General features: G+C 44.8%; 1 protein-coding gene across 5 annotated transcripts in view; it reads left to right on the top strand.

Moving 5' to 3' along the window:
* The window catches only part of LOC139406408 (pleckstrin homology domain-containing family A member 7-like), a 170,191-nt gene that overhangs the window by 74,152 nt on the left and 71,193 nt on the right, over nucleotides 1–24,846 (top strand). For all 5 annotated transcript variants that reach the window (XM_071148956.1, XM_071148957.1, XM_071148958.1 and 2 more), the window contains one exon: nucleotides 13,979–14,062. In XM_071148956.1, the coding sequence (XP_071005057.1) occupies nucleotides 13,979–14,062 (84 nt within the window). The remainder of the gene's footprint in view (nucleotides 1–13,978; nucleotides 14,063–24,846) is intronic.

Below are 24,846 nucleotides of genomic sequence, written 5' to 3'. Positions count from 1 at the left end.
CTAAACCTAAGTGTATGTATTTGGCGACGAATATCAAGTGAGGACCAGCCAACGAGAGCATACAGGTTGCAGTGGTGGGTAGGTATGGGGCTTTGGTGACAAAACGGATGGCACTGTGATATACTGCATCCAATTTGTTGAGTGGAGTGTTGGAGGCTATTTTTTAAATGACACCCCCCGAAGTCAAGGATCGGTAGCATAGTCAGTTTTACGAGGGTATGTTTGGCAGCATGAATGAAGGATGCTTTGTTGCGAAATAGGAAGCCGATTCTAGATGTAATTTTGGATTGGAGATGCTTAATGTGAGTCTGGAAGGAGAGTTTACAGTCTAACCAGACATCCAGGTATTTGTAGTTGTCCACATATTCTAAGTCAGAACCGTCCAGAGTAGTGATGCTGGACGGGCGATGAGGGAGTGTTGTTGCAGAAATAAATACAAGGCCTATGCTCGAAAAAGTGAACATTTCCACAACAGAGGCATTTGGTACGTTATGAATAGACTCACCCACTACCTAGACTCTACCCACACACTCACCCACTACCTAGACTCTACCCACACACCCACTACCTAGACTCAACCCACACACCCACTACCTAGACTCTACCCACACACTCACCCACTACCTAGACTCTACCCACACACCCACTACCTAGACTCTACCCACACACTCACTACCTAGACTCTACCTACACACTCACCCACTACCTAGACTCTACCCACACACTCACCCACTACCTAGACTCTACCCACACACTCACCCACTACCTAGACTCTACCCACACACTCACCCACTACCTAGACTCTACCCACACACCCACTACCTAGACTCTACCTACACACTCACCCACTACCTAGACTCTACCCACACACTCACCCACTACCTAGACTCTACCCACACACTCACCCACTACCTAGACTCTACCCACACACTCACTACCTAGACTCTACCTACACACTCACCCACTACCTAGACTCTACCCACACACTCACCCACTACCTAGACTCTACCCACACACCCACTACCTAGACTCAACCCACACACTCACTACCTAGACTCTACCCACACACTCACACACTCACTACCTAGACTCTACCCACACACTCACCCACTACCTAGACTCTACCCACACACCCACTACCTAGACTCAACCCACACACTCACACACTACCTAGACTCTACTCACACACTACCTAGACTCTACCCACACACTCACAAACTACCTAGACTCTACCCACACACTACCCAGACTCTACCCACACACTCGCACACTACCTAGACTCTACCCACACACTCGCACACTACCTAGACTCTACCCACACACTCATCCACTACCTAGACTCTACCCACAAACTCACACACTACCCAGACTCTACCCACACACTCGCACACTACCTAGACTCTACCCACACACTACCTAGACTCTACCCACACACTCACACATACCTAGACTCTACCCACACACTACCTAGACTCTACCCACACACTCATCCACTACCTAGACTCTACCCACACACTCATCCACTACCTAGACTCTACCCACACACTCACACACTACCTAGACTCTACCCACACACTCACACACTACCTAGACTCTACCCACAAACTCATCCACTACCTAGACTCTACCCACACACTCACACACTACCTAGACTCTACCCACAAACTCACACACTACCTAGACTCTACCCACAAACTCACACACTACCTAGACTCTACCCACACACTACCTAGACTCTACCCACAAACTCACACACTACCTAGACTACTCTATCCCCACACATCGTTATTTTGTGTTACTATTTCCTTGATTATTTTTTTCGTTATTACCTTTTTTGAAACAAAATTACATTTGATTTATTAGAGGTGAACACAGAGTGCCTCTCGGAGAACTGAGAAGTGCTGATGTGACTTCCGGCGCCGACAGAGATGGCCGCCCCGCTTCGCGTTCCTAGGAAACTATGCGTTTTTTTGTTTTTTTACGTGTTATTTCTTACATTAGTACCCCAGGTCATCTTAGGTTTCATTACATACAGTCGAGAAGAACTACTGAATATAAGATCAGCGTCAACTCACCATCAGTACGACCAAGAATATGTTTTTCGCGACGCGGATCCTGGGTTCTGCCTTACAAACAGGACAACGGAGTGGATCCTATGCAGCGACCCAAAAAACGACTCCGAAAGAGAGGGAAACGAGGCGGTCTTCTGGTCAGACTCCGGAGACGGGCACACCGTGCACCACTCCCTAGCATTCTTCTTGCCAATGTCCAGTCTCTTGACAACAAGGTTGATGAAATCCGAGCAAGGGTAGCATTCCAGAGGGACATCAGAGACTGTAACGTCCTTTGCTTCACTGAAACATGGCTCACTGGAGAGACTCTATCCGAAGCGGTGCAGCCAACGGGTTTCTCCACGCATCGCGCTGACAGAAACAAACATCTTTCTGGTAAGAAGAGGGGCGGGGGCGTATGCCTCATGGCCAACGTGACATGGTGTGATGAAAGAAACCTACAGGAACTCAAATCCTTCTGTTCACCTGATTTAGAATTCCTCACAATCAAATGTAGACCGCATTATCTACCAAGAGAATTCTCTTCGATTATAATCACAGCCGTATATATCCCTCCCCCAAGCAGACACATCGATGGCTCTGAACGAACTTTATTTAACTCTCTGCAAACTGGAAACGATTTATCCGGAGGCTGCATTCATTGTAGCTGGGGATTTTAACATGGCTAATCTGAAAACAAGACTCCCTAAATTTTATCAGCATATCGATTGCGCAACCAGGGGTGGAAAGACCTTGGATCATTGTTACTCTAACTTCCGCGACGCATATAAGGCCCTGCCCCGCCCCCCTTTCGGAAAAGCTGACCACGACTCCATTTTGTTGATCCCTGCCTACAGACAGAAACTAAAACAAGAGGCTCCCACGCTGAGGTCTGTCCAACGCTGGTCCGACCAAGCTGACTCCACACTCCAAGACTGCTTCCATCACGTGGACTGGGAGATGTTTCGTATTGCGTCAGATAACAACATTGACGAATACGCTGATTCGGTGTGCGAGTTCATTAGAACGTGCGTTGAAGATGTCGTTCCCATAGCAACGATTAAAACATTCCCTAACCAGAAACCGTGGATTGATGGCAGCATTTGTGTGAAACTGAAAGCACGAACCACTGCTTTTAATCAGGGCAAGGTGTCTGGTAACATGACCGAATACAAACAGTGCAGCTATTCCCTCCGCAAGGCTATCAAACAAGCTAAGCGCCAGTACAGAGACAAAGTAGAATCTCAATTCAACGGCTCAGACACAAGAGGCATGTGGCAGGGTCTACAGTCAATCACGGACTACAGGAAGAAATCCAGCCCAGTCACGGACCAGGATGTCTTGCTCCCAGGCAGACTAAATAACTTTTTTGCCCGCTTTGAGGACAATACAGTGCCACTGACACGGCCTGCAACGAAAACATGCGGTCTCTCCTTCACTGCAGCCGAGGTGAGTAAGACATTTAAACATGTTAACCCTCGCAAGGCTGCAGGCCCAGACGGCATCCCCAGCCGCGCCCTCAGAGCATGCGCAGACCAGCTGGCCGGTGTGTTTACGGACATATTCAATAAATCCCTATACCAGTCTGCTGTTCCCACATGCTTCAAGAGGGCCACCATTGTTCCTGTTCCCAAGAAAGCTAAGGTAACTGAGCTAAACGACTACCGCCCCGTAGCACTCACATCCGTCATCATGAAGTGCTTTGAGAGACTAGTCAAGGACCATATTACCTCCACCCTACCTGACACCCTAGACCCACTCCAATTTGCTTACCGCCCAAATAGGTCCACAGACGATGCAATCTCAACCACACTGCACACTGCCCTAACCCATCTGGACAAGAGGAATACCTATGTGAGAATGCTGTTCATCGACTACAGCTCGGCATTCAACACCATAGTACCCTCCAAGCTCGTCATCAAGCTCGAGACCCTAGGTCTCGACCCCGCCCTGTGCAACTGGGTACTGGACTTCCTGACGGGCCGCCCCCAGGTGGTGAGGGTAGGCAACAACATCTCCTCCCCGCTGATCCTCAACACTGGGGCCCCACAAGGGTGCGTTCTGAGCCCTCTCCTGTACTCCCTGTTCACCCACGACTGCGTGGCCACGCACGCCTCCAACTCAATCATCAAGTTTGCGGACGACACAACAGTGGTAGGCTTGATTACCAACAACGACGAGACGGCCTACAGGGAGGAGGTGAGGGCCCTCGGAGTGTGGTGTCAGGAAAATAACCTCACACTCAACGTCAACAAAACTAAGGAGATGATTGTGGACTTCAGGAAACAGCAGAGGGAACACCCCCCTATCCACATCGATGGAACAGTAGTGGAGAGGGTAGCAAGTTTTAAGTTCCTCGGCATACACATCACAGACAAACTGAATTGGTCCACTCACACAGACAGCATCGTGAAGAAGGCGCAGCAGCGCTTCTTCAACCTCAGGAGGCTGAAGAAATTCGGCTTGTCACCAAAAGCACTCACAAACTTCTACAGATGCACAATCGAGAGCATCCTGGCGGGCTGTATCACCGCCTGGTATGGCAACTGCACCGCCCTCAACCGTAAGGCTCTCCAGTGGGTAGTGAGGTCTGCACAACGCATCACCGGGGGCAAACTACCTGCCCTCCAGGACACCTACACCACCCGATGTCACAGGAAGGCCATAAAGATGATCAAGGACATCAACCACCCGAGCCACTGCCTGTTCACCCCGCTATCATCCAGAAGGCGAGGTCAGTACAGGTGCATCAAAGCTGGGACCGAGAGACTGAAAAACAGCTCATCTCAAGGCCATCAGACTGTTAAACAGCCACCACTAACACTGAGTGGCTGCTGCCAACACTCTGACACTGACTCCAGCCACTTTAATAATGGGAATTGATGGGAAATTATGTAAATACATCACTAGCCACTTTAAACAATGCTACCTTATATAATGTTACTTACCCTACATTATTCATCTCATATACATACGTATATACTGTACTCTATATCATCGACTGTATCCTTATGTAATACATGTATCACTAGCCACTTTAAACTATGCCACTTTGTTTACATACTCATCTCATTTGTACATACTGTACTCAATACCATCTACTGTATCTTGCCTATGCTGCTCTGTACCATCACTCATTCATATATCCTTATGTACATATTCTTTATCCCCTTACACTGTGTACAAGACAGTAGTTTTGGAATTGTTAGTTAGATTACTTGTTATTACTGCATTGTCGGAACTAGAAGCACAAGCATTTCGCTACACTCGCATTAACATCTGCTAACCATGTGTATGTGACAAATAAAATTTGATTTGATTTGACTTGGAGTTTTCTGCAAAACAAACATCCAAAAAAATAGAAGGGACTTGTTACGCTCTGATACAGGACAGGCAATGGTCAAATGGGTGTTTTTAATGGCGCCTGTGTATCAGTTTAATGTCCCGTGGTCATCCTGTGTGGTTAATAGCCTTCGTTAAAGTGATTTGTGCCGCCAGACACACCAATAGGATTCTACACACGGCCAGCCCACACTGATAAATGAGCCTACTTTCTCTGGGCCTTTGCCATAGCTTTCTCTGACATCCCCGTTCTCGTAAGCATCTGTAGACTTTAGTTTACCCCATAGATCTGATTCCTTTTATGGCAGTCCACGTGCGTGTGTGCGTGTGTGCGTGTGTGTGTCGGGGGACGTAAGACAGTGGTCGTCCTCAGTGGTCATCTGTAGCCAATGAAATCCCAGGCTGCAGTGCAGTCCTACTGGGAAGCCAATTGGCTGGAGAGAGGACATGAGAGAGTGAGGTACAGGTCAGGTAGTATTCCTCCCTATGACAGGGACACACCACCACCACTACAGAGCAGCAGGGTAAAAGACAGAACTGTAACCATGTGGAAGCAGGTAAAATAGGCCAGCTTGATTGAACCCTTAAAGATGCACTGTGCAGAAATCGCTCTGCCATTTACTGGTTGCTAAAATTCTAATAGTTTGCCTATTTCAGTTTTTGACAAAACAAGCAAGTACAGTTTAGAGAATCATTGGACCATCTAGACCGCTGTAAAATATATTTTAAATAACCAAAAATATTGTATTTTCAGAACGGGAAGCATTGAAGTAACACACACACAGTAGAACAGATCAACCGCTCCTTAGACTTGCTTTCAATGAGAATGACAGATCTATATCTCACATTTCTGTTAATTTGGTCAGGTTTCCCAAAAGTTACATATTGCAGCTTTGACCTTTTTATTTAACTATTTAAAAACCTTTGTTTTGATGGCGCTCACACTGAATTATATCAATCGAGGGAAAGAATGAGTGAGAGGCTTGGATATTATATACAGTCTAGTCTTATGCAGTATTTTGTACAGAGTGTTGTGCAGCTACAAAAGCTAACCATTAATCTGTTATGATGGTACAGTCCGGTGCACGTACTAACTTTAGCTGGGATTAGATTGAGATTTAAAGAGATCGAGATTTAGAGCTCTCATTTAGATTGAGAGGGAGAGGCTTTACTGAGCGCAACTGAAATAAATGAAGTTGAAATAAACCATTTAACAAAAGCCAGCGTGTGGGATGGAAGGCTAATTATTAGCTGTATGATGGACGGCCTACATACCATACACAGGGCTACTTAAAATGTCTGTCTATGCCACCGCACACATACCCACAAACGTATACACATACATACGCACATATACTTATACATGTACACATAGACAGATGCATGGACAGACACACACACACACCCCTCTGTCCTCCCTCTCTGTCTCTGTCCGTCCTCCATCCGTCTGTCCTCCCTCCCTCCGTTTGTCCTCCATGTTCGTCTGTCCTCTGCCTTGCATTTCAAACTAATTTCATCTGGACACCTTTAAATTGACCTGAACTTTGACTGAACACACACCCACTCATCAAATAGAGGTTTCAAAGCAATCCATCTTTCGCAGGGCGGGGCTCTCGCAAACCTGTCAGCGTTCTCGTGTCAGTAGATATGGAGACAAATGCCTCTACTTAGGATAGGGTGAGACGTCAGAGAGAGGGGAGGCTGCTTACCAAATCGCACCCGATTCCCTATTTAGTGCACTCATTTTAACCAGGGTCCATATGGGTCCTGGTCAAAAGTAGTGCACTGTATAGGGAATAAGGTGCAGTTTGGGACATAACCAGAGAGTGGCGCTGTTCAAAGCCAACATATTCAGCCTTTGATATATCAGTGACTTGGGAGGGTGTGTCTCAATGTCTGAGGTGAGAAATGTATAGGAGATACACCAATAACGTTAGTTAAACAGGTGCCATAAAACAAGTGGTACCAACAGCTAAATGGACAGCGATTTAATTCATTCTGGGCCCATATTCAGAGTTTATATGGACAGGGGTGGACCTGATCCTAAATCAGCATTCCTGCTCTGAGAAGCTTTGTCAATACGGGCCTTTGTTCTCTTTTGTGTGGTTTCATCATGAGAAAACAGTGAGAATGCACAGAGATCAAGCCTTTATCAAGAGATTTTTACATACTGTTGTCTAGTCAATCTTCTCAGAGGCATTTACACACTTGTCTAGTCAATCTTCTCAGAGGCATTTACACACTGTTGTCTAGTCAATCTTCTCAGAGGCATTTACACACTTGTCTAGTCAATCTTCTCAGAGGCATTTACACACTGTTGTCTCGTCAATCTTCTCAGAGGCATTTACACACTGTTGTCTCGTCAATCTTCTCAGAGGCATTTACACACTGTTGTCGCGTCAATCTTCTCAGAGGCATTTACACACTTGTCTAGTCAATCTTCTCAGAGGCATTTACACACTTGTCTAGTCAATCTTCTCAGGCATTTACACACTGTTGTCTCGTCAATCTTCTCAGAGGCATTTACACACTGTTGTCTAGTCAATCTTCTCAGAGGCATTTACACACTGTTGTCTAGTCAACCTTCTCAGAGGCATTTACACACTGTTGTCTAGTCAATCTTCTCCGAGGCATTTACACACTGTTGTCTCGTCAATCTTCTCAGAGGCTAATAGCTATTAAGCTAATGGAGAGACAACTTCTGAAGCCCATTCTTGGCTGACTGGATCGGACTAGAGGCTTTGGATAGAGGCAATTTTAATTAAACACGGTAATGACTGAACTATCAAGGCCTGAGCATATTTAGAAGAAGGTCCTTGAAAGAGAGTAGAGAGAGAGAGAGAGTTCCCTAAGTCTGAGCATATTTAGAAGAAGATCCTTGAAAGAGAGTAGAGAGAGAGTTCCCTAACTAAGTCTGAGCATATTTCGAAAGAAGTTCCTTGAAAGAGAGTAGAGAGAGAGAGAGAGTTCCCTAACTAAGTCTGATCATATTTAGAAGAAGGTCCTTGAAAGAGAGTAGAGAGAGAGAGAGAGAGTTCCCTAAGTCTGAGCATATTTAGAAGAAGATCCTTGAAAGAGAGTAGAGAGAGAGTTCCCTAACTAAGTCTGAGCATATTTCGAAAGAAGTTCCTTGAAAGAGAGTAGAGAGAGAGAGAGTTCCCTAACTAAGTCTGATCATATTTAGAAGAAGGTCCTTGAAAGAGAGTAGAGAGAGAGAGTTCCCTAAGTTTTGACCTGGCAAGTACGGACAGTAGAGAAAGGGGTGTCAAAAAGAGGTTCACTTGACACAGCGGGGGGGGGTCTTTAGAGTGTGTTTGTTTGGGTGGGGGGGACAGATGGACATACGTCCGTCTCTATCTCTCTCACTTTCTCTTTGTAGAAAGAGTCTTTGTTTGGCCGTGTGACTGCTGTCATGGTGAATAGTGTGTTTGTGTAACCCGGTGTGTTTGTGTAACCCGGTGTGTTTGCGTAACCCGGTGTGTTTGCGTAACCCGGTGTGTTTGCGTAACCCGGTGTGTTTGCGTAACCCGGTGTGTTTGCGTAACCCGGTGTGTTTGTGTAACCCGGCGACTGCCGGTCGTCACTCATGCATGTCATCTGGATACCGCCGCCGTTATGACGAGGTCAGATGGAGGGTCACATGGTACCAGTAGGTTTTTGAAGCAGAGAGCAGTCTGCAGCATGGGCTACGTCCCAAAATACACACCATTCCCTATGTAGTGCACTGCTTTTGACAAGGGCCCATAGAGTCAAAAGTAGTGCACTGAATAGGGTGTGATTAGGGACACAGACATGCACTAGAGCACATATGACCTTCCAGCCTCTGTGATAGTGGTCTGCTTTCTGATAGGGAGATAGACAGTACTGGGTGAGGAGAAAAGAGTTTTCAGCCAAGTTTGACTGACAGGCGTAGGCCTATTATAGGAACAGTCTGTTTGGTTTTGCTGACGCTCCTGACAGTGAAGCAGACAATGTCTTTGTGGTACAAACGCTGTCTGGTTTTGTTGAAGGGAAATGTTGTGTGTTTGCTGTTGAGATCAGAGAGGCAGGTTTGTGTGCGCGCATCAATAACAGCCCTTAGCTGCTGACGGTGTCCTGACAGGCCTCATTACAGATCCTCTGACAGAACACAGCACCTGCATACTGAGCCTCTGACGGAACACAACACCTGCGTACGGAGCCTCTGACAGAACACAGCACCTGCATCCTGAGCCTCTGACAGAACACAACACCTGCATACTGAGCCTCTGACGGAACACAACACCTGCGTACGGAGCCTCTGACGGAACACAACACCTGCATACGGAGCCTCTGACAGAACACAACACCTGCGTACGGAGCCTCTGACAGAACACAACACCTGCATACAGAGCCTCTGACGGAACACAACACCTGCATACTGAGCCTCTGACAGAACACAACACCTGCAAACTGAGCCTCTGACGGAACACAACACCTGCATACTGAGCCTCTGACAGAACACAACACCTGCATACTGAGCCTCTGACGGAACACAACACCTGCATACTGAGCCTCTGACGGAACACAGCACTTCAGTCGCCCTGCTAAGCACAGCCTGCTTTTACAGTACACACACACACACACACACACACACACACACACACACACACACACACGTTTCACACCCATTGGAAACTTAAATTGAGTCTGAAATGGGAGCAGATTAAGCAAATGTAGATTAAATGCTGTACTAATCCAGACTGGAGTGTCCTCACATACCCCATCAGACGTTCTAGGTCAGCAGGTAGCCCAGTGGTTAGAGCATTGGGCCAGTAACTGAGAGTTTACTTGTTCGAACTCCTGAGCCGATAAGGCTCTGTCGATGTGCCCACTGGCATTACTGCTGAGATCTACCCTCTAAATAACCCACTGGCATTACTGCTGAGATCTACCCTCTAAATAACCCACTGGCATTACTGCTGAGCTCTACCCTCTAAATAACCCACTGGCATTACTGCTGAGCTCTACCCTCTAAATAACCCACTGGCATTACTGCTGAGCTCTACCCTCTAAATAACCCACTGGCATTACTGCTGAGATCTACCCTCTAAATAACCCACTGGCATTACTGCTGAGCTCTACCCTCTAAATAACCCACTGGCATTACTGCTGAGCTCTACCCTCTAAATAACCCACTGACATTACTGCTGAGCTCTACCCTCTAAATAACCCACTGACATTACTGCTGAGCTCTACCCTCTAAATAACCCACTGACATTACTGCTGAGCTCTACCCTCTAAATAACCCACTGACATTACTGCTGAGCTCTACCCTCTAAATAACCCACTGACATTACTGCTGAGCTCTACCCTCTAAATAACCCACTGGCATTACTGCTGAGCTCTACCCTCTAAATAACCCACTGGCATTACTGCTGAGTTCTACCCTCTAAATAACCCACGGACATTACTGCTGAGCTCTACCCTCTAAATTTTTCTATTTTTATTTATTTCACCTTTATTTAACCAGGTAGGCAAGTTGAGAACAAGTTCTCATTTACAATTGCGACCTGGCCAAGATAAAGCAAAGCAGTTCGACACTTACAACGACACAGAGTTACACATGGAGTAAAACAAACATACAGTCAATAATACAGTATAAACAAGTCTATATACGATGTGAGCAAATGAGGTGAGATAAGGGAGGTAAAGGCAAAAAAAAGGCCATGGTGGCAAAGTAAATACAATATAGTAAAACACTGGAATGGTAGATTTGCAATGGGAGAATGTGCAAAGTAGAAATAAAAATAATGGGGTGCAAAGGAGCAAAATAAATAAATCAGCACCTGTGTCCAAAATAAATAAATAATTTAAATACAGTAGGGAAAGAGGTAGTTGTTTGGGCTAAATTATAGGTGGGCTATGTACAGGTGCAGTAATTTGTGAGCTGCTCTGACAGTTGGTGCTTAAAGCTAGTGAGGGAGATAAGTGTTTCCAGTTTCAGAGATTTTTGTAGTTCGTTCCAGTCATTGGCAGCAGAGAACTGGAAGGAGAGGCGGCCAAAGAAATAATTGGTTTTGGGGGTGACTAGAGAGATATACCTGCTGGAGCGTGTGCTACAGGTGGGAGATGCTATGGTGACCAGCGAGCTGAGATAAGGGGGGACTTTACCTAGCAGGGTCTTGTAGATGACATGGAGCCAGTAGGTTTGGCAACGAGTATGAAGCGAGGGCCAACCAAGGTCGCAATGGTGGGTAGTATATGGGGCTTTGGTGACAAAACGGATTGCACTGTGATAGACAGCATCCAATTTGTTGAGTAAGGTATTGGAGGCTATTTTGTAAAGGACATCGCCAAAGTCGAGGATTGGTAGGATGGTCAGTTTTACAAGGGTATGTTTGGCAGCATGAGTGAAGGATGCTTTGTTGCGAAATAGGAAGCCAATTCTAGATTTAACTTTGGATTGGAGATGTTTGATATGGGTCTGGAAGGAGAGTTTACAGTCTAACCAGACACCTAAGTATTTGTAGTTATCCACGTATTCTAAGTCAGAGCCGTCCAGAGTAGTGATGTTGGACAGGCGGGCAGGTGCAGGTAGCGATCAGTTGAAGAGCATGCATTTAGTTTTACTTGTATTTAAGAGCAATTGGAGGCCACGGAAGGAGAGTTGTATGGCATTGAAGCTTGCCTGGAGGGTTGTTAACACAGTGTCCAAAGAAGGGCCAGAAGTATACAGAATGGTGTCATCTGCGTAGAGGTGGATCAGAGATTCACCAGCAGCAAGAGCGACCTCATTGATGTATACAGAGAAGAGAGTCGGTCCAAGAATTGAACCCTGTGGCACCCCCATAGAGACTGCCAGAGGTCCGGACAGCAGACCCTCCGATTTGACACACTGAACTCTATCAGAGAAGTAGTTGGTGAACCAGGCGAGGCAATCATTTGAGAAACCAAGGCTGTCGAGTCTGCCGATGAGGATGTGGTGATTGACAGTGCTGTGTTGCTGGTACAGCTGGTGAACCTGAAGACCCTATCTATAATATCATTCCCAATAGCCATTTGTCAATGGGCTTTTTCATGACTGATTTGGTTGACTCCCGAGTGGCAAAGTGGTCTAAGGCATCTTAGTGCTTGAGGCGTCACTACAGATACCCTGGTTTGCTTCTAGGCTGTATCACAACCGGCCGTGATTGGGAATCGCATAGGGCGTCCCAGCATCGTCCGAGGTTTGGCCGGTGTAGGTCGTCATTGTAAATAAGAATTTGTTCTTAACTGACTTGCCTAGTTAAATAAAATAATCCATGTTTAAAAAAAAAGAGGTTGGGAGCAGTCAAAAACCCAGTGCTTTCCTCTATTGTATAACGCCTTTAGGACCTGGAACTGGCACTGGTTGTTTACAAGCAATGATGTTGGATGACATCAGTGTAATATTCCATTTTGCTGTTGAATTTGATGGGGATATGTGAGCATGTCACCATCTTAGGTGAGTGGCACTGCCATCCCCTGGGCAGCGCTTTCATTTCGGTTCAGCCTTGATCGCTAATACTCGGTCCTCTATCCACCTAGACAGCAGTACAACCTTTTCTAAGATAATTTTCTGTGATTCAGTTTGATATGTCCTCTGAGACATATTCCTATCTAGAGCATTGTGCGTATTTGCCTGTGTTGTGTCCCAAATTGAACCCTGTTTGCTATTGAGTGCTCTACTTTTGACAATGGTTTATAGGGTTCTGGTGGAAAGTAGTGCACTACATAGGGCTCTGGTGGAAAGTAGTGCACTACATAGGATACTAACTCTATAAAGATAAATAGTGTCACTGCAGCCTCTTCACACATCACTGTGTGTATTGGACCAGGGGGCTTTTTTCCTTCCTTAAAACCAGGAAGTGAGCTCTCAGCTGTCACTCCACATCAGCTCCTACAGGAACAGAAACTGACAGGAACAAGGACAGCAGCAGCTCCTGTACAGGGATCTGATGGAGGGAATCTGTTGGGAGAGTGCTGTGTTGCCAAGTGTGCCCCTGTCAAGTGTGCCCCTGTCACTTGGCTGCGTGCCAAATTGCACCCTATTCCCTACATTGTGCACAACCATTGACCAAGGCTTGTCAAAAGTAGTACACTATGTAGGGATTAGGGTCCCATTTGGGATGCTACCATACCTGACGGTCCTCTCCCTGTGTCACTGGCTGAGGGGGGAATCGATGGAGGCCCTGCCTGGCTGACCTCTCTCACCCTGTGTCACTGGCTGAGGGAGGAATCGATGGAGGCCCTGCCTGGCTTGACAGCCTTCTCTTTCCCTATGTCCGGTGTTTCGTGCTGAGCCTAACACTTTAGGAGGAGATCATAGGAGCAGTCCAGGGTGGGGGCCACTGCCCCCTTCACATTCTGCACACGCTGGGGGGGTAGGAGGGTGGGGTTAGGGGGCGTTTGAAACCTGCTACGCCCCTAGAGAATGATCAGCTTGTGTCTACATGTGAGTTGGAAGGGGGTGAAAATCCAGCGCGATGACCACAGACTGATTCGACAGCCAGGGATGCTAATTTTGTTCCACTCTGTTTCATCCCCCACCTCTCCTCCACCCTCCATCCCCCACGTCCTTCTCTTATCCTCTGGTCCTCTCACAGCCATAACCAGAGGACCACGTCGTTCCGGCACCCCGTGACGGGACAGGTGTCTCGGGAGAACGTGGATTTTATCCTCCAAGAACAGTGAGTGACTCATCTCTTATCTGTCCTTTATTTGATGAAAACTTTTGGTTCTCAGAATGTCGCTGGTATGCTAGTTGGTAATGGTCAGAAACAGACCTGTGGCCTCTCAGGATTGTCAACGCATCTATTTGGGACTACGAGTGTGTAAACTTCAAACACTGTGCCGAGCTTAAGTATCTATATTAATTTGTATTCATACAGCGTCTCAGACAGATATCAGTCTTCAAAGTTAATCCAACTATGTATATTATTTGAGACCGTAGATGGGAGCCTTAGAAATTGTGGCGATGGCCAGATATGTCGAGGTATATGAATCCGTGAAACAGTCAGCTTTGGAGTAATGGAATAGCGGTTAAAGCCAGTACACTGTTGGGGAAGCTGAAATGTGGGAACGTTGGCTAGATCAGTAGATGTTATTTGGAGTATAAGGGAAAGGGGGATACCTAATCAGTTGTACAACTGAATGCGTCTTCCGCATTTAACCCAACCCCTCTGAATCAGAGAGGTGCTGGGGGCTGCCTTACTCAACATCCATGTCTTCTGCATTTAACCCAACCCCTCTGAATCGGAGAGGTGCTGGAGTCATTTAACCCAACCCCTCTGAATCAGAGAGGTGCAGGGGGCTGCCTTACTCAACATCCATGTCTTCCGCATTTAACCCGACCCCTCTGAATCAGAGAGGTGCAGGGGGCTGCCTTACTCAACATCCATGTCTTCCGCATTTAACCCGACCCCTCTGAATCAGAGAGGTGCTGGAGTCATTTAACCCAACCCCTCTGAATCAGAGAGGTGCAGGGGGCTGCCTTAATCGACATCCACGTCTTCGGGGCCCAGGGAACAGTGGGTTAACTGCCTTGCTCAGAATATTTTTAATTTATATATAATTCTGTTGCTGGATCAGGGATTCGATCCAGCAACCTTTCGGGTACTGGCCCAACACTCTAACCACTAGGCTACCTTTACTTCACATTGGGTGTGAAGTTAAGGGCAATGCCAATGTTGTTGAGATTATGGAACAGAGTGATACGTAAACCCAAATAGGATGTTATTTGTCTCTCTATGGATCATCAAGGTGGGAGGCTGTACCTCCATCGTTAGCAATATTCCTGCTCAAATCTCCTTAGCTGGCCTCTACCAGGCCATCCTAACCCTGACTATTTGATCCAAAATGATGGCAGAGTGTCAGTACAACTAGGATTTACCACCTAACCTGCTCGACACAGTGACCTCACTGTCAAGACTGTGAAATGTCACCTCTATTTATCTCTTGCTCTCATTTCTCTCTTCTCTCTCTTTTTGCCTTATTCATTCATCTCTTTTCGTGGTTATGCCCTCAGCATTTGTGTCCAAGAATATTCTGGAAAAATGGTTCTCAGAACAAGTGGAACCTTGTAGTTTGTAGAACCTTGTATTTGGTAGTACCTTGTCAGAAGTCTGAGTGTCACTTCCTGTGCCCTAACCTTACATGGGGGACCAGAGATGAGTGATTTTCGACTACCTTTAGAACAAAGCGCCAGTTTCCCAGCCCTGTGTCAGGGTCCAACGCTTTTGCACAAGATGACAAAGATATTAAAGATTGAGCTCAAAGGGTCATTCCACCTCACCATAAAACTACTGTGACAAGTATGAGTTCATACAGAACTTTCTTATCTATTAAATATCTCATTGCATGTGTACTGCCTTCCAAAAACAAAAAGCTAAATGGCCGTGGAGCTGACAACAGCAGCATACAGTTTTAAAAGAGATTCCAGAGACTCACCAACTTAGCGCTCAGCTCTCAACCTCTCTCCACAATCTCTCTCTGATACTCTCTCGATCCCCCTCTCTCGTTCTCCTCCTGTGTCTGGCAGAGAACAGGAGGGCACATTCTCCTGCCATGTTCTGATGGATCCGTCTCATTAACAGCTTTGTGGGCGTGGAGGGGTATATGAGCCACGCAGATAATGTGTCACAGCCGCTCAGCCGCTCAACCTGCACAACCTCTACTACCGCATACAGAGGAACAAGCCAGAGAGGGGGTGTGTGTGGCATACCTAACGTGGAGTTTCTTTTAAATAATGTCTCTCAAACAGCTGGTGCAGCAAGTTTGACCACAATAATTATGTAATGTCTCAATGCAGCTGCAGCCTTCAAAATGTTTGGAGGATTTTGTATTTTTCCCTTTATTTTACCAGGTAAGTTGACTGAGAACACATTCTCATTTACAGCAACAACCTGGGGAATAGTTACAGGGGAGATGGATGAGCCAATTAGAAGCTGGGGATGATTAGGTGGTCAATATGGTCAGGTTGGGAATTTAGCCAGGACACCAGGGTTAACACTCCTACTCTTACGATAAGTACCATGGGATCTTTAGTGACCACAGAGAGTCAGGACACCCGTTTAACATCCCATCTGAAAGACAGCATCCTACACAGGGAAATGTCACCAATCACTGCTCTGCAGCATTTGGGATATTGTTTTAGACCAAAGGAAAGAGTGTCTCCTACTGGCCCTTCAACACCACTTCCAGCAGCACCACTTAGTTTCAGAGCCAAGCCAACAGTGGGATGCAGTGTGGTATGCTGCTGGCTAGTATTGGAAACTGTGCTTTGGTGCCTCCAGAAGGCAATTGTGGGATACAATGTAACCTAACAGTACTGTGGTTTGGTGTTGCTCCAAGTTATTGTTATTCAGAGCCATTTACAATCAGTGCAGTCAACTAAAGGAAGTAAAACACCCACATAGATCACACGTGTTGCTCTGTGAACAGGCAAGATCTATACTAGGGCTAGTCATGTTGAAATGTGTTGTCATGACGACCTATAAGATGATGGCACAGACCCACAACATTCTAGGCTTATTTAAATATGAGGAGACTCCTGATGAACTGCAAATTACATCATTACATAAGACAAATTCAAATCTGGACCTCGAAGCCAGTTCCACTGCTGATTTTCATTGGTCCCCTCTAATCAGGGACTGATCTAGACCTGGGACACCTGGTGGGTGCTATTAATTAGGGGCGGCAGGTAGCCTAGTGGTTAGAGTGTTGGACCTGTAGCCAAAATGTTTTCAGATCGAATCCCCGAACTGACAAGGTAAAAATCTGTCGTTCTGCCCCTGAACAAGGCAGTTAACCCACTGTTCCTAGGCCGTGATTGTAAATAAGAATGTGTTCTTAACTGACTTGCCTAGTTAAATATTAAATAAAATTAAATATTCAATAAAATTAACAGGTAGAACAGCAAACCAGTAAGTGATCTGGACTTCCAGGCTCTGATTGGGATACCCCTGGCATATTCTATAGATCACATATCCTAGTTCCAGCACAGCTTTTGATAAAAGCATCATCACCTAGCAAATAACCATTAAAGCTGAGTTGAAACCTCATCTAAAGACTTTATTATTGTCCTAGCGAGACTGGCGCCTACGGGAGCCCCCTGGGGAGACTGGCGCCTACGGGAGCCCCCTGGGGAGACTGGCGCCTACGGGAGCCCCCTGGGGAGACTGGCGCCTACGGGAGCCCCCTGGGGAGACTGGCGCCTACGGGAGCCCCCTGGGGTGACTGGCACCTACGGGAGCCCCCTGGGGAGACTGGTGCGCCTACTGGCCAGCGTGGCTTGGCCTCTCAGTCCCAGGAGTGGCTATAGTGTCCGGGCTCTACACCTCATCGAGGCTGCACGTTACCGCCTCTTATTTTTATAGCAGGCTGGAATTACTTCTAGCGTTGCTGTCTGGTCTGTGTTTGTCTGTCTGCAACTTCTCTTCTTTTCTCTCTGCTGTTTTTCTCTTGCAATCTATCTATTATCGCTCTCTCTGGCTCTCTCTGGCTCTCTCTGGCTCTCTCTCTGTTCTGTCCTGTCCATCCGTCTGTCCGTCTGTCTGTTTCTCCCACACTGATTCATAACCTCTCTCTTTCTCTCCCCCTCCTCATTGGTTGGGGAGCGTCTGTAAAGTATACAGTGAGTGATGCGAACAGGTATAGAAAACACACACATAGTTGACAAAGCTACAAAATAATTAGATCATCTGTAAATAACTAGGGACTCAAGTGATTGAGTGGAGCTCTCCTCTCTTTCTTTCCTGAAATCACTCCTCAGAATAACTCGGCAGAACCGTCTTTGTTTCGGCGGCGGTCTCCTCATTGCTGTGGTATCTGGTGAACACAGGCAGAGCTACGTTAGCAATGTAATGACTTGCTCACCTGAGGGATCACTGACCCGCCGGCAGGGCAATGCCTTTGTTGATTATCGCCATTGCAGCGGCAGGATGGATTTTAAGCACCTGGGCCACAGACAGACGGGGAATGGGGTGGGAGTGCAAAGAGCATGTTTCCACCTCCACAAGGCCGCCTCCTGAGTATTTATACATGCACTTACTCTCTGAAAAGATCAGGAATGGGGTCCTGAGTGACATTTATGTTGTGTTATTGTAATATTCTAAAACCAAAGCTGCATTCTGAAGCATTGTTCGTGTTCCTTCTATACCTTTTAATAAACTACTCTATGTACAGTATCTAGGTCTAACCTTCTAGACTACTCTATGTGCAGTATCTAGGTCTAACCTTCTAGACTACTCTATGTACAGTATCTAGGTCTAACTTTCTAGACTACTGTATGTACGTCTAACCTTCTAGACTATTCTATGTGCAGTATGTATGTCTAACCTTCTAGACTATTCTATGTGCAGTATCTAGGTCTATCCTTCTAGACTACTCTATGTACAGTATCTAGGTCTAACCTTCTAGACTATGTACAGTATCTAGGTCTAACCTTCTAGACTACTCTATGTACAGTATCTAGGTCTAACTTTCTAGACTACTGTATGTACGTCTAACCTTCTAGACTATTCTATGTGCAGTATGTATGTCTAACCTTCTAGACTATTCTATGTGCAGTATCTAGGTCTAACCTTCTAGACTACTCTATGTACAGTATCTAGGTCTAACCTTCTAGACTATGTACAGTATCTAGGTCTAACCTTCTAGACTACTCTATGTACAGTATCTAGGTCTAACCTTCTAGACTACTCTATGTGCAGTATCTAGGTCTAACCTTCTAGACTACTGTATGTACAGTATCTAGGTCTAACCTTCTAGACTACTCTATGTACAGTATCTAGGTCTAACTTTCTAGACTACTGTATGTACGTCTAACCTTCTAGACTATTCTATGTGCAGTATGTATGTCTAACCTTCTAGACTATTCTATGTGCAGTATCTAGGTCTAACCTTCTAGACTACTCTATGTGCAGTATCTAGGTCTAACCTTCTAGACTACTGTATGTACAGTATCTAGGTCTAACCTTCTAGACTACTCTATGTACAGTATCTAGGTCTAACTTTCTAGACTACTGTATGTACGTCTAACCTTCTAGACTATTCTATGTGCAGTATGTATGTCTAACCTTCTAGACTATTCTATGTGCAGTATCTAGGTCTAACCTTCTAGACTACTCTATGTACAGTATCTAGGTCTAACCTTCTAGACTATGTACAGTATCTAGGTCTAACCTTCTAGACTACTCTATGTACAGTATCTAGGTCTAACCTTCTAGACTACTCTATGTGCAGTATCTAGGTCTAACCTTCTAGACTACTGTATGTACAGTATCTAGGTCTAACCTTCTAGACTACTCTATGTACAGTATCTAGGTTTAACTTTCTAGACTACTGTATGTACGTCTAACCTTCTAGACTATTCTATGTGCAGTATGTATGTCTAACCTTCTAGACTATTCTATGTGCAGTATCTAGGTCTAACCTTCTAGACTACTCTATGTACAGTATCTAGGCCTAACCTTCTAGACTACTCTATGTACAGTATCTAGGCCTAACCTTCTAGACTATGTACAGTATCTAGGTCTAACCTTCTAGACTACTCTATGTACAGTATCTAGGTCTAACCTTCTAGACTACTCTATGTACAGTATCTAGGCCTAACCTTCTAGACTACTCTATGTACAGTATCTAGGTCTAACCTTCTAGACTACTCTATGTACAGTATCTAGGTCTAACCTTCTAGACTACTCTATGTACAGTATCTAGGCCTAACGTCACGTCCCCAAACACACCGGAAAAGGGAAGAAAATGGCCACTGTTTGGAGGCACTACACGACACTACAGTAAACTACACTACACACCACACGACACCAGTATACAATTACACTACACCACACTACACACCACACTAAACACTAAACTACACTATACTATACTACACCATACAACAATTGCTACGTTCTCCAAAAATGTTAGCCAGGAGATTCTGGGCATTGCTGAATAAAAAGCTAACAAATTCAACAACAAAAAAAAGGATTGGAGGAAATGAAGACACCTTATGGAAGTTGAAAATAAGCTAGAAGTTGTGGGGGGGAAACGAAGTAGAAAAGTGAACTATCCCTTTAAGGCCTTTATTCCAGAGTGGCAGCTCTCAGAAGACCCAGAGCGATAATAATGTCCAATGTGCTGAAAAGCCTGACTTCTGGCTGTCACAGCCTTAATTGCCTGGCAGTCTGCCCTTCACAAGTGCCAGTCCTTGAAAGTGTTTTCTTCCACTCTCACAATGATGGAGTAATTGTCAGAGTCGTAGATGGGGAGGCGAGATCTGCATTGCCAGAGTTCTGTACAGCGAAGCGCTGAGGAATTATGCGTGTGTGCAGATGTAAAGTTTTCACTGTTTGTTCCTAGTGCTTATAAAAAACAAATGTTACGTGGATCTCCTTGTACATTTATAGGTTCAGTTTCAGTGCTTCATAAATTTCTGTTTTGCATCAGATAATGTAGTCGTATTCTCATTCTATTAGATTTCAGTTTCCCCCCATTTCAGTCTATGTGTATTGTTTGAGCCTCTAGTTTTTCATGTTTGTTCTCTAGTTTAGTAGCTTCAAAGGTTTCACCTTGAGTTAATCTAAGGCTAAGCTATAATAGTAGGGAGGGTAGACCAGATTGTCCGAGTAGGACTGCTGTTCCTAATGGATAAGATTGTATGAACATATCCTAGATCAGCACTCCTACTCTGAGACACTTTGTGAAGCGGGGCACAGTGGGCAGTGCATTGTGGGAGAGATTATGATTATTTCTTTCAAGTGGTGGCCTAGTTCGCTAGCCTCCCACAACCCCCCATCACCTCCTGACAGATGAGTTTGCCCAACACATATCCTGTGAGAGAGAAACCCCAGTGTTTGTGTGTACAGTACATGTCTGTGTGTACAGTACATGTCTGTTCATATAATATACTCTCTGACAGGGATCTTCTTTGACGGGGATCTTCTCCCCATACACCAAATGTACATCTTCCACTCTCTCAGCCGTCCGCTAGGTCCTCTCAAACGAAAATATGCATATATAGAAGGTCCACACGGAACACTGTGCAGACAGGAGGGGAAGTTTGATTGAAGCAAAAGGAATAGATTTCCCCTCCCAACACTGAGGCTACCCATGGGGCAGGCAGTGCAATTCATCAAATTCTACAAATCTAGTTCACACACACACTACAATAATCAGACATCAAGAGAGATCTGAAGTGCTGACTCATCAGAGAGGACCCCCATCAGAGAGGACCCCCATCAGAGGACCTGTCTATAGGTTGACTCTGACAAGGGAACTCCATGCTCTGACTGTTCTGTTGTGACAAACACTTACATATTGTCACCAAGCAATATACAGTATATATATAGTGCATTCGGAAAGTATTCAGACCCCTAGACTTTTTCTACATTTTGCTACGTTAGCCTTATTCTAAAATGGATTAAATTGTTTTTCCCCCTCATCAATCTACACACAATACCCCATAATGATAAAGCAACAACAGGTTTTTGGACGTTTTTGCAAACTTAGAAAAAAAAAACTGAAATATCACATTTACATAAGTTTTCAGACCCTTTACTCATTACTTTGTTGAAGCACATTAGCAGCGATTACAGCCTCAAGTCTTCTTGGGTATGATGCTACACGCTTGACACACCTGTATCTGGAGCAGGTTTTCATCAAGGATCTCTCTGTACTTTGCTCAGTTAATCTTTCCCTCGATCCTGACTAGTCTCCCAGTCCCTGAAAACATCCCCACTGCATGATACTGCCACCACCATGCTTTTTAATTTTACCTTTATTTAACTAGGCAAGTCAGTTAAGAACTAATTCTTATTTAGTCCAACGCTCTAACCACTAGGATACCTGCCGCCCCTTAGGTTTCCTCCAGACGTGACACTTGGCATTAAGGCCAAAGAGTTCAATCTTGGTTTCATCAGACCAGAGAATCTTGTTTCTCATGGTCTGAGAGTCCTTTAGGTGCCTTTTGGCAAAATCCAAGTTGGCTGTCGTATGCCTGTTACTGAGGAGTGGCTTCCGTCTTGCCACTTAACCATAAAAGCCGGGTTCTTGGTCACCTCCCTGGCCAAGGCCCTTCTCCCCCGATTGCTCAGTTTGCCCGGGCGGCCAGCTCTAGGTGGAGTCTTTGTGGTTCCAAACTTCTTCCAATAAAGGATGATGAAGGCCACTGTGTTCTTGGGAACCTTCAATGCTGCAGACATTTTCTGGTACCATTCCCCAGATCGGGGCCTCGAAACAATCCTGTCTCTGAACTCTACAGACAATCCCTTCAACCTCATGGCTTGGTTTTTGCTCTGACATGCACTGTCAACCGTGGGACCTTTATATAGACAGGTGAGTGCCTTTCCAAATCATGTCCAATCAATTGAATTTACCACAGGTGGACTCCAAGTTGTAGAAACATCTCAAGGATGATCAATGGAAACAGGATGCACCTGAACTCAATTTCGAGTCTCATAGCGAAGGGTCTGAATACTTATGTAATTAATGTATTTTTGTTTTTTATTTTTGATAAATTTGCAAAAAAATCTAAAAAGCTGTTTTCACGTTGTCATTTTGGGTTATTGTATGTAGATTGATGAGGGGAAAAACACTTAATTGTTTATTTTTATATGGTACAATGCCTTCAGAAAGTATTCATACCCCTTGACTTTTTTCCACATTTTGTTGTATTAAAGCCTAAATTTAAAATAGATTAAATTGAGATGTTGCATCACTGGCCTACACACAATAACCTACAATGTCAAAATCAAATCATGTTTTTAGAATTTTTTACAAATTAATTGCAAAATAAAAAGCTGAATTGTCTTAAGTCAATAAGTTTCACCCCTGTTGTTATGGCAAGCCTAATAAGTTCAGTAGTAAAGATTTGCTTAACAAGTCAATATGTATCATGATTTTTTTAATGACTACCTACCTTATCCCTGTACCCCACACATACAATTATCTGTATGGTCCCTTAGTCGAGCAGTGAATTTCAAACACAGATTCAACCACAAAGACCAGGGAGGTTTTCCAATGCCTCACAAAGAAGGGCACCTATTGGTAGATGGGTAAAAAAAAAAAAAAAGCAGACATTGAATATCCCTTTGAGCATGGTGAAGTTATTAATTGCACTTTGGGTGGCGTATCAATACACCCAGTCACTACAAAGATAAAGGCGTCCTTCCTAACTCAGTTGCCGGAGAGGAAGTAAACCTCTCAAGGATTTCACCATTAGGCCAATGGTGACTTTAAAACAGTTACAGAGTTTTTAAATGCTGTGATAAGAGAAAACGGAGGATGGATCAACAACATTGTCGTTACTCTACATTACTAACCTAACTGACAGAGTGAAAAGAAGGAAGCCTGTACAGAATAAAAATATTCCAAAACATGCATCCTGTTTGCAACAAGGCACTAAAGCAATACTGAAAAATAAATACCTAAAAAAAGTGTTATGTTTGGGGCCAATCCAATAAAACACATCACTGAGTACCGTTCACTCTTTTCAAGGATAGTGGTGGTTGCATCATGTTATGGGTATGCTTGTAATCATTAAGGATTGGGAAGTTCTTCAGGATAAAAAAATAAACTGAATAGAGCTAAGCACAGGCAAAATCCTAGAATTAAACCTGGTTCAGTCTGCTTTCCAACAGACACTGGAAGATGAATTCACCTTTTAGCAGGACAATAGCCTTCAACACAAGACCAAATCTACAGTGGAGTTGCTTACAAAGAAGTCAGGGAATATTCAAGTAACAGTTTTGACTTAAATGTGCTTGAAAATCTATGGCAAGACCTGAAAATGGTTGTCTAGCAATGATCAACAACACATTTGACAGAGCTTGAAGAATAATGGGCAAATGTTGCACAATCCAGGTGTGGAAAGCTCTTAGACTCACAGCTGTAGTCGCTGCCAAAGGTGATTCTAATGTATTGACTCAAGGTTTTGAGCTCTTATCTAATCAAGATATGTTCGTGTTTTATTTGTTATATTTTTTTGTATGCACATCTAATTTTTCTTTCACTTTGTCATTAGAGTATTTTGTGTAGATCGTTGACAAAAAATGACAATTAAATCAATTTTAATCCCACTTTCTAACACAACAAAAAGTCAAGGGGTGTGAATACTTTCAGAAGGCACTGTGTGTGTGTGTGTGTGTGTGTGTGTGTGTGTGTGTGTGTGTGTGTGTGTGTGTGTGTGTGTGTGTGTGTGTGTGTGTGTGTGTGTGTGTGTGTGTGTGTGATATATACAGTGCCTTGCGAAAGTATTTGGCCCCCTTGAACTTTGCGACCTTTTGCCACATTTCAGGCTTCAAACATAAAGATATAAAACTGTATTTTTTTGTGAAGAATCAACAACAAGTGGGACACAATCATGAAGTGGAACAACATTTATTGGATATTTCAAACTTTTTTAACAAATCAAAAACGGAAAAATTGGGCGTGCAAAATTATTCAGCCCCCTTAAGTTAATACTTTGTAGCGCCAC

The sequence above is a fragment of the Oncorhynchus clarkii genome, chromosome 4 (assembly GCF_045791955.1).
Source record: "Oncorhynchus clarkii lewisi isolate Uvic-CL-2024 chromosome 4, UVic_Ocla_1.0, whole genome shotgun sequence".
Lineage (NCBI taxonomy): Eukaryota > Metazoa > Chordata > Actinopteri > Salmoniformes > Salmonidae > Oncorhynchus > Oncorhynchus clarkii.
Note: the sequence above shows the minus strand (reverse complement) of the source record. Positions and strands in the feature narration are given on the sequence as shown.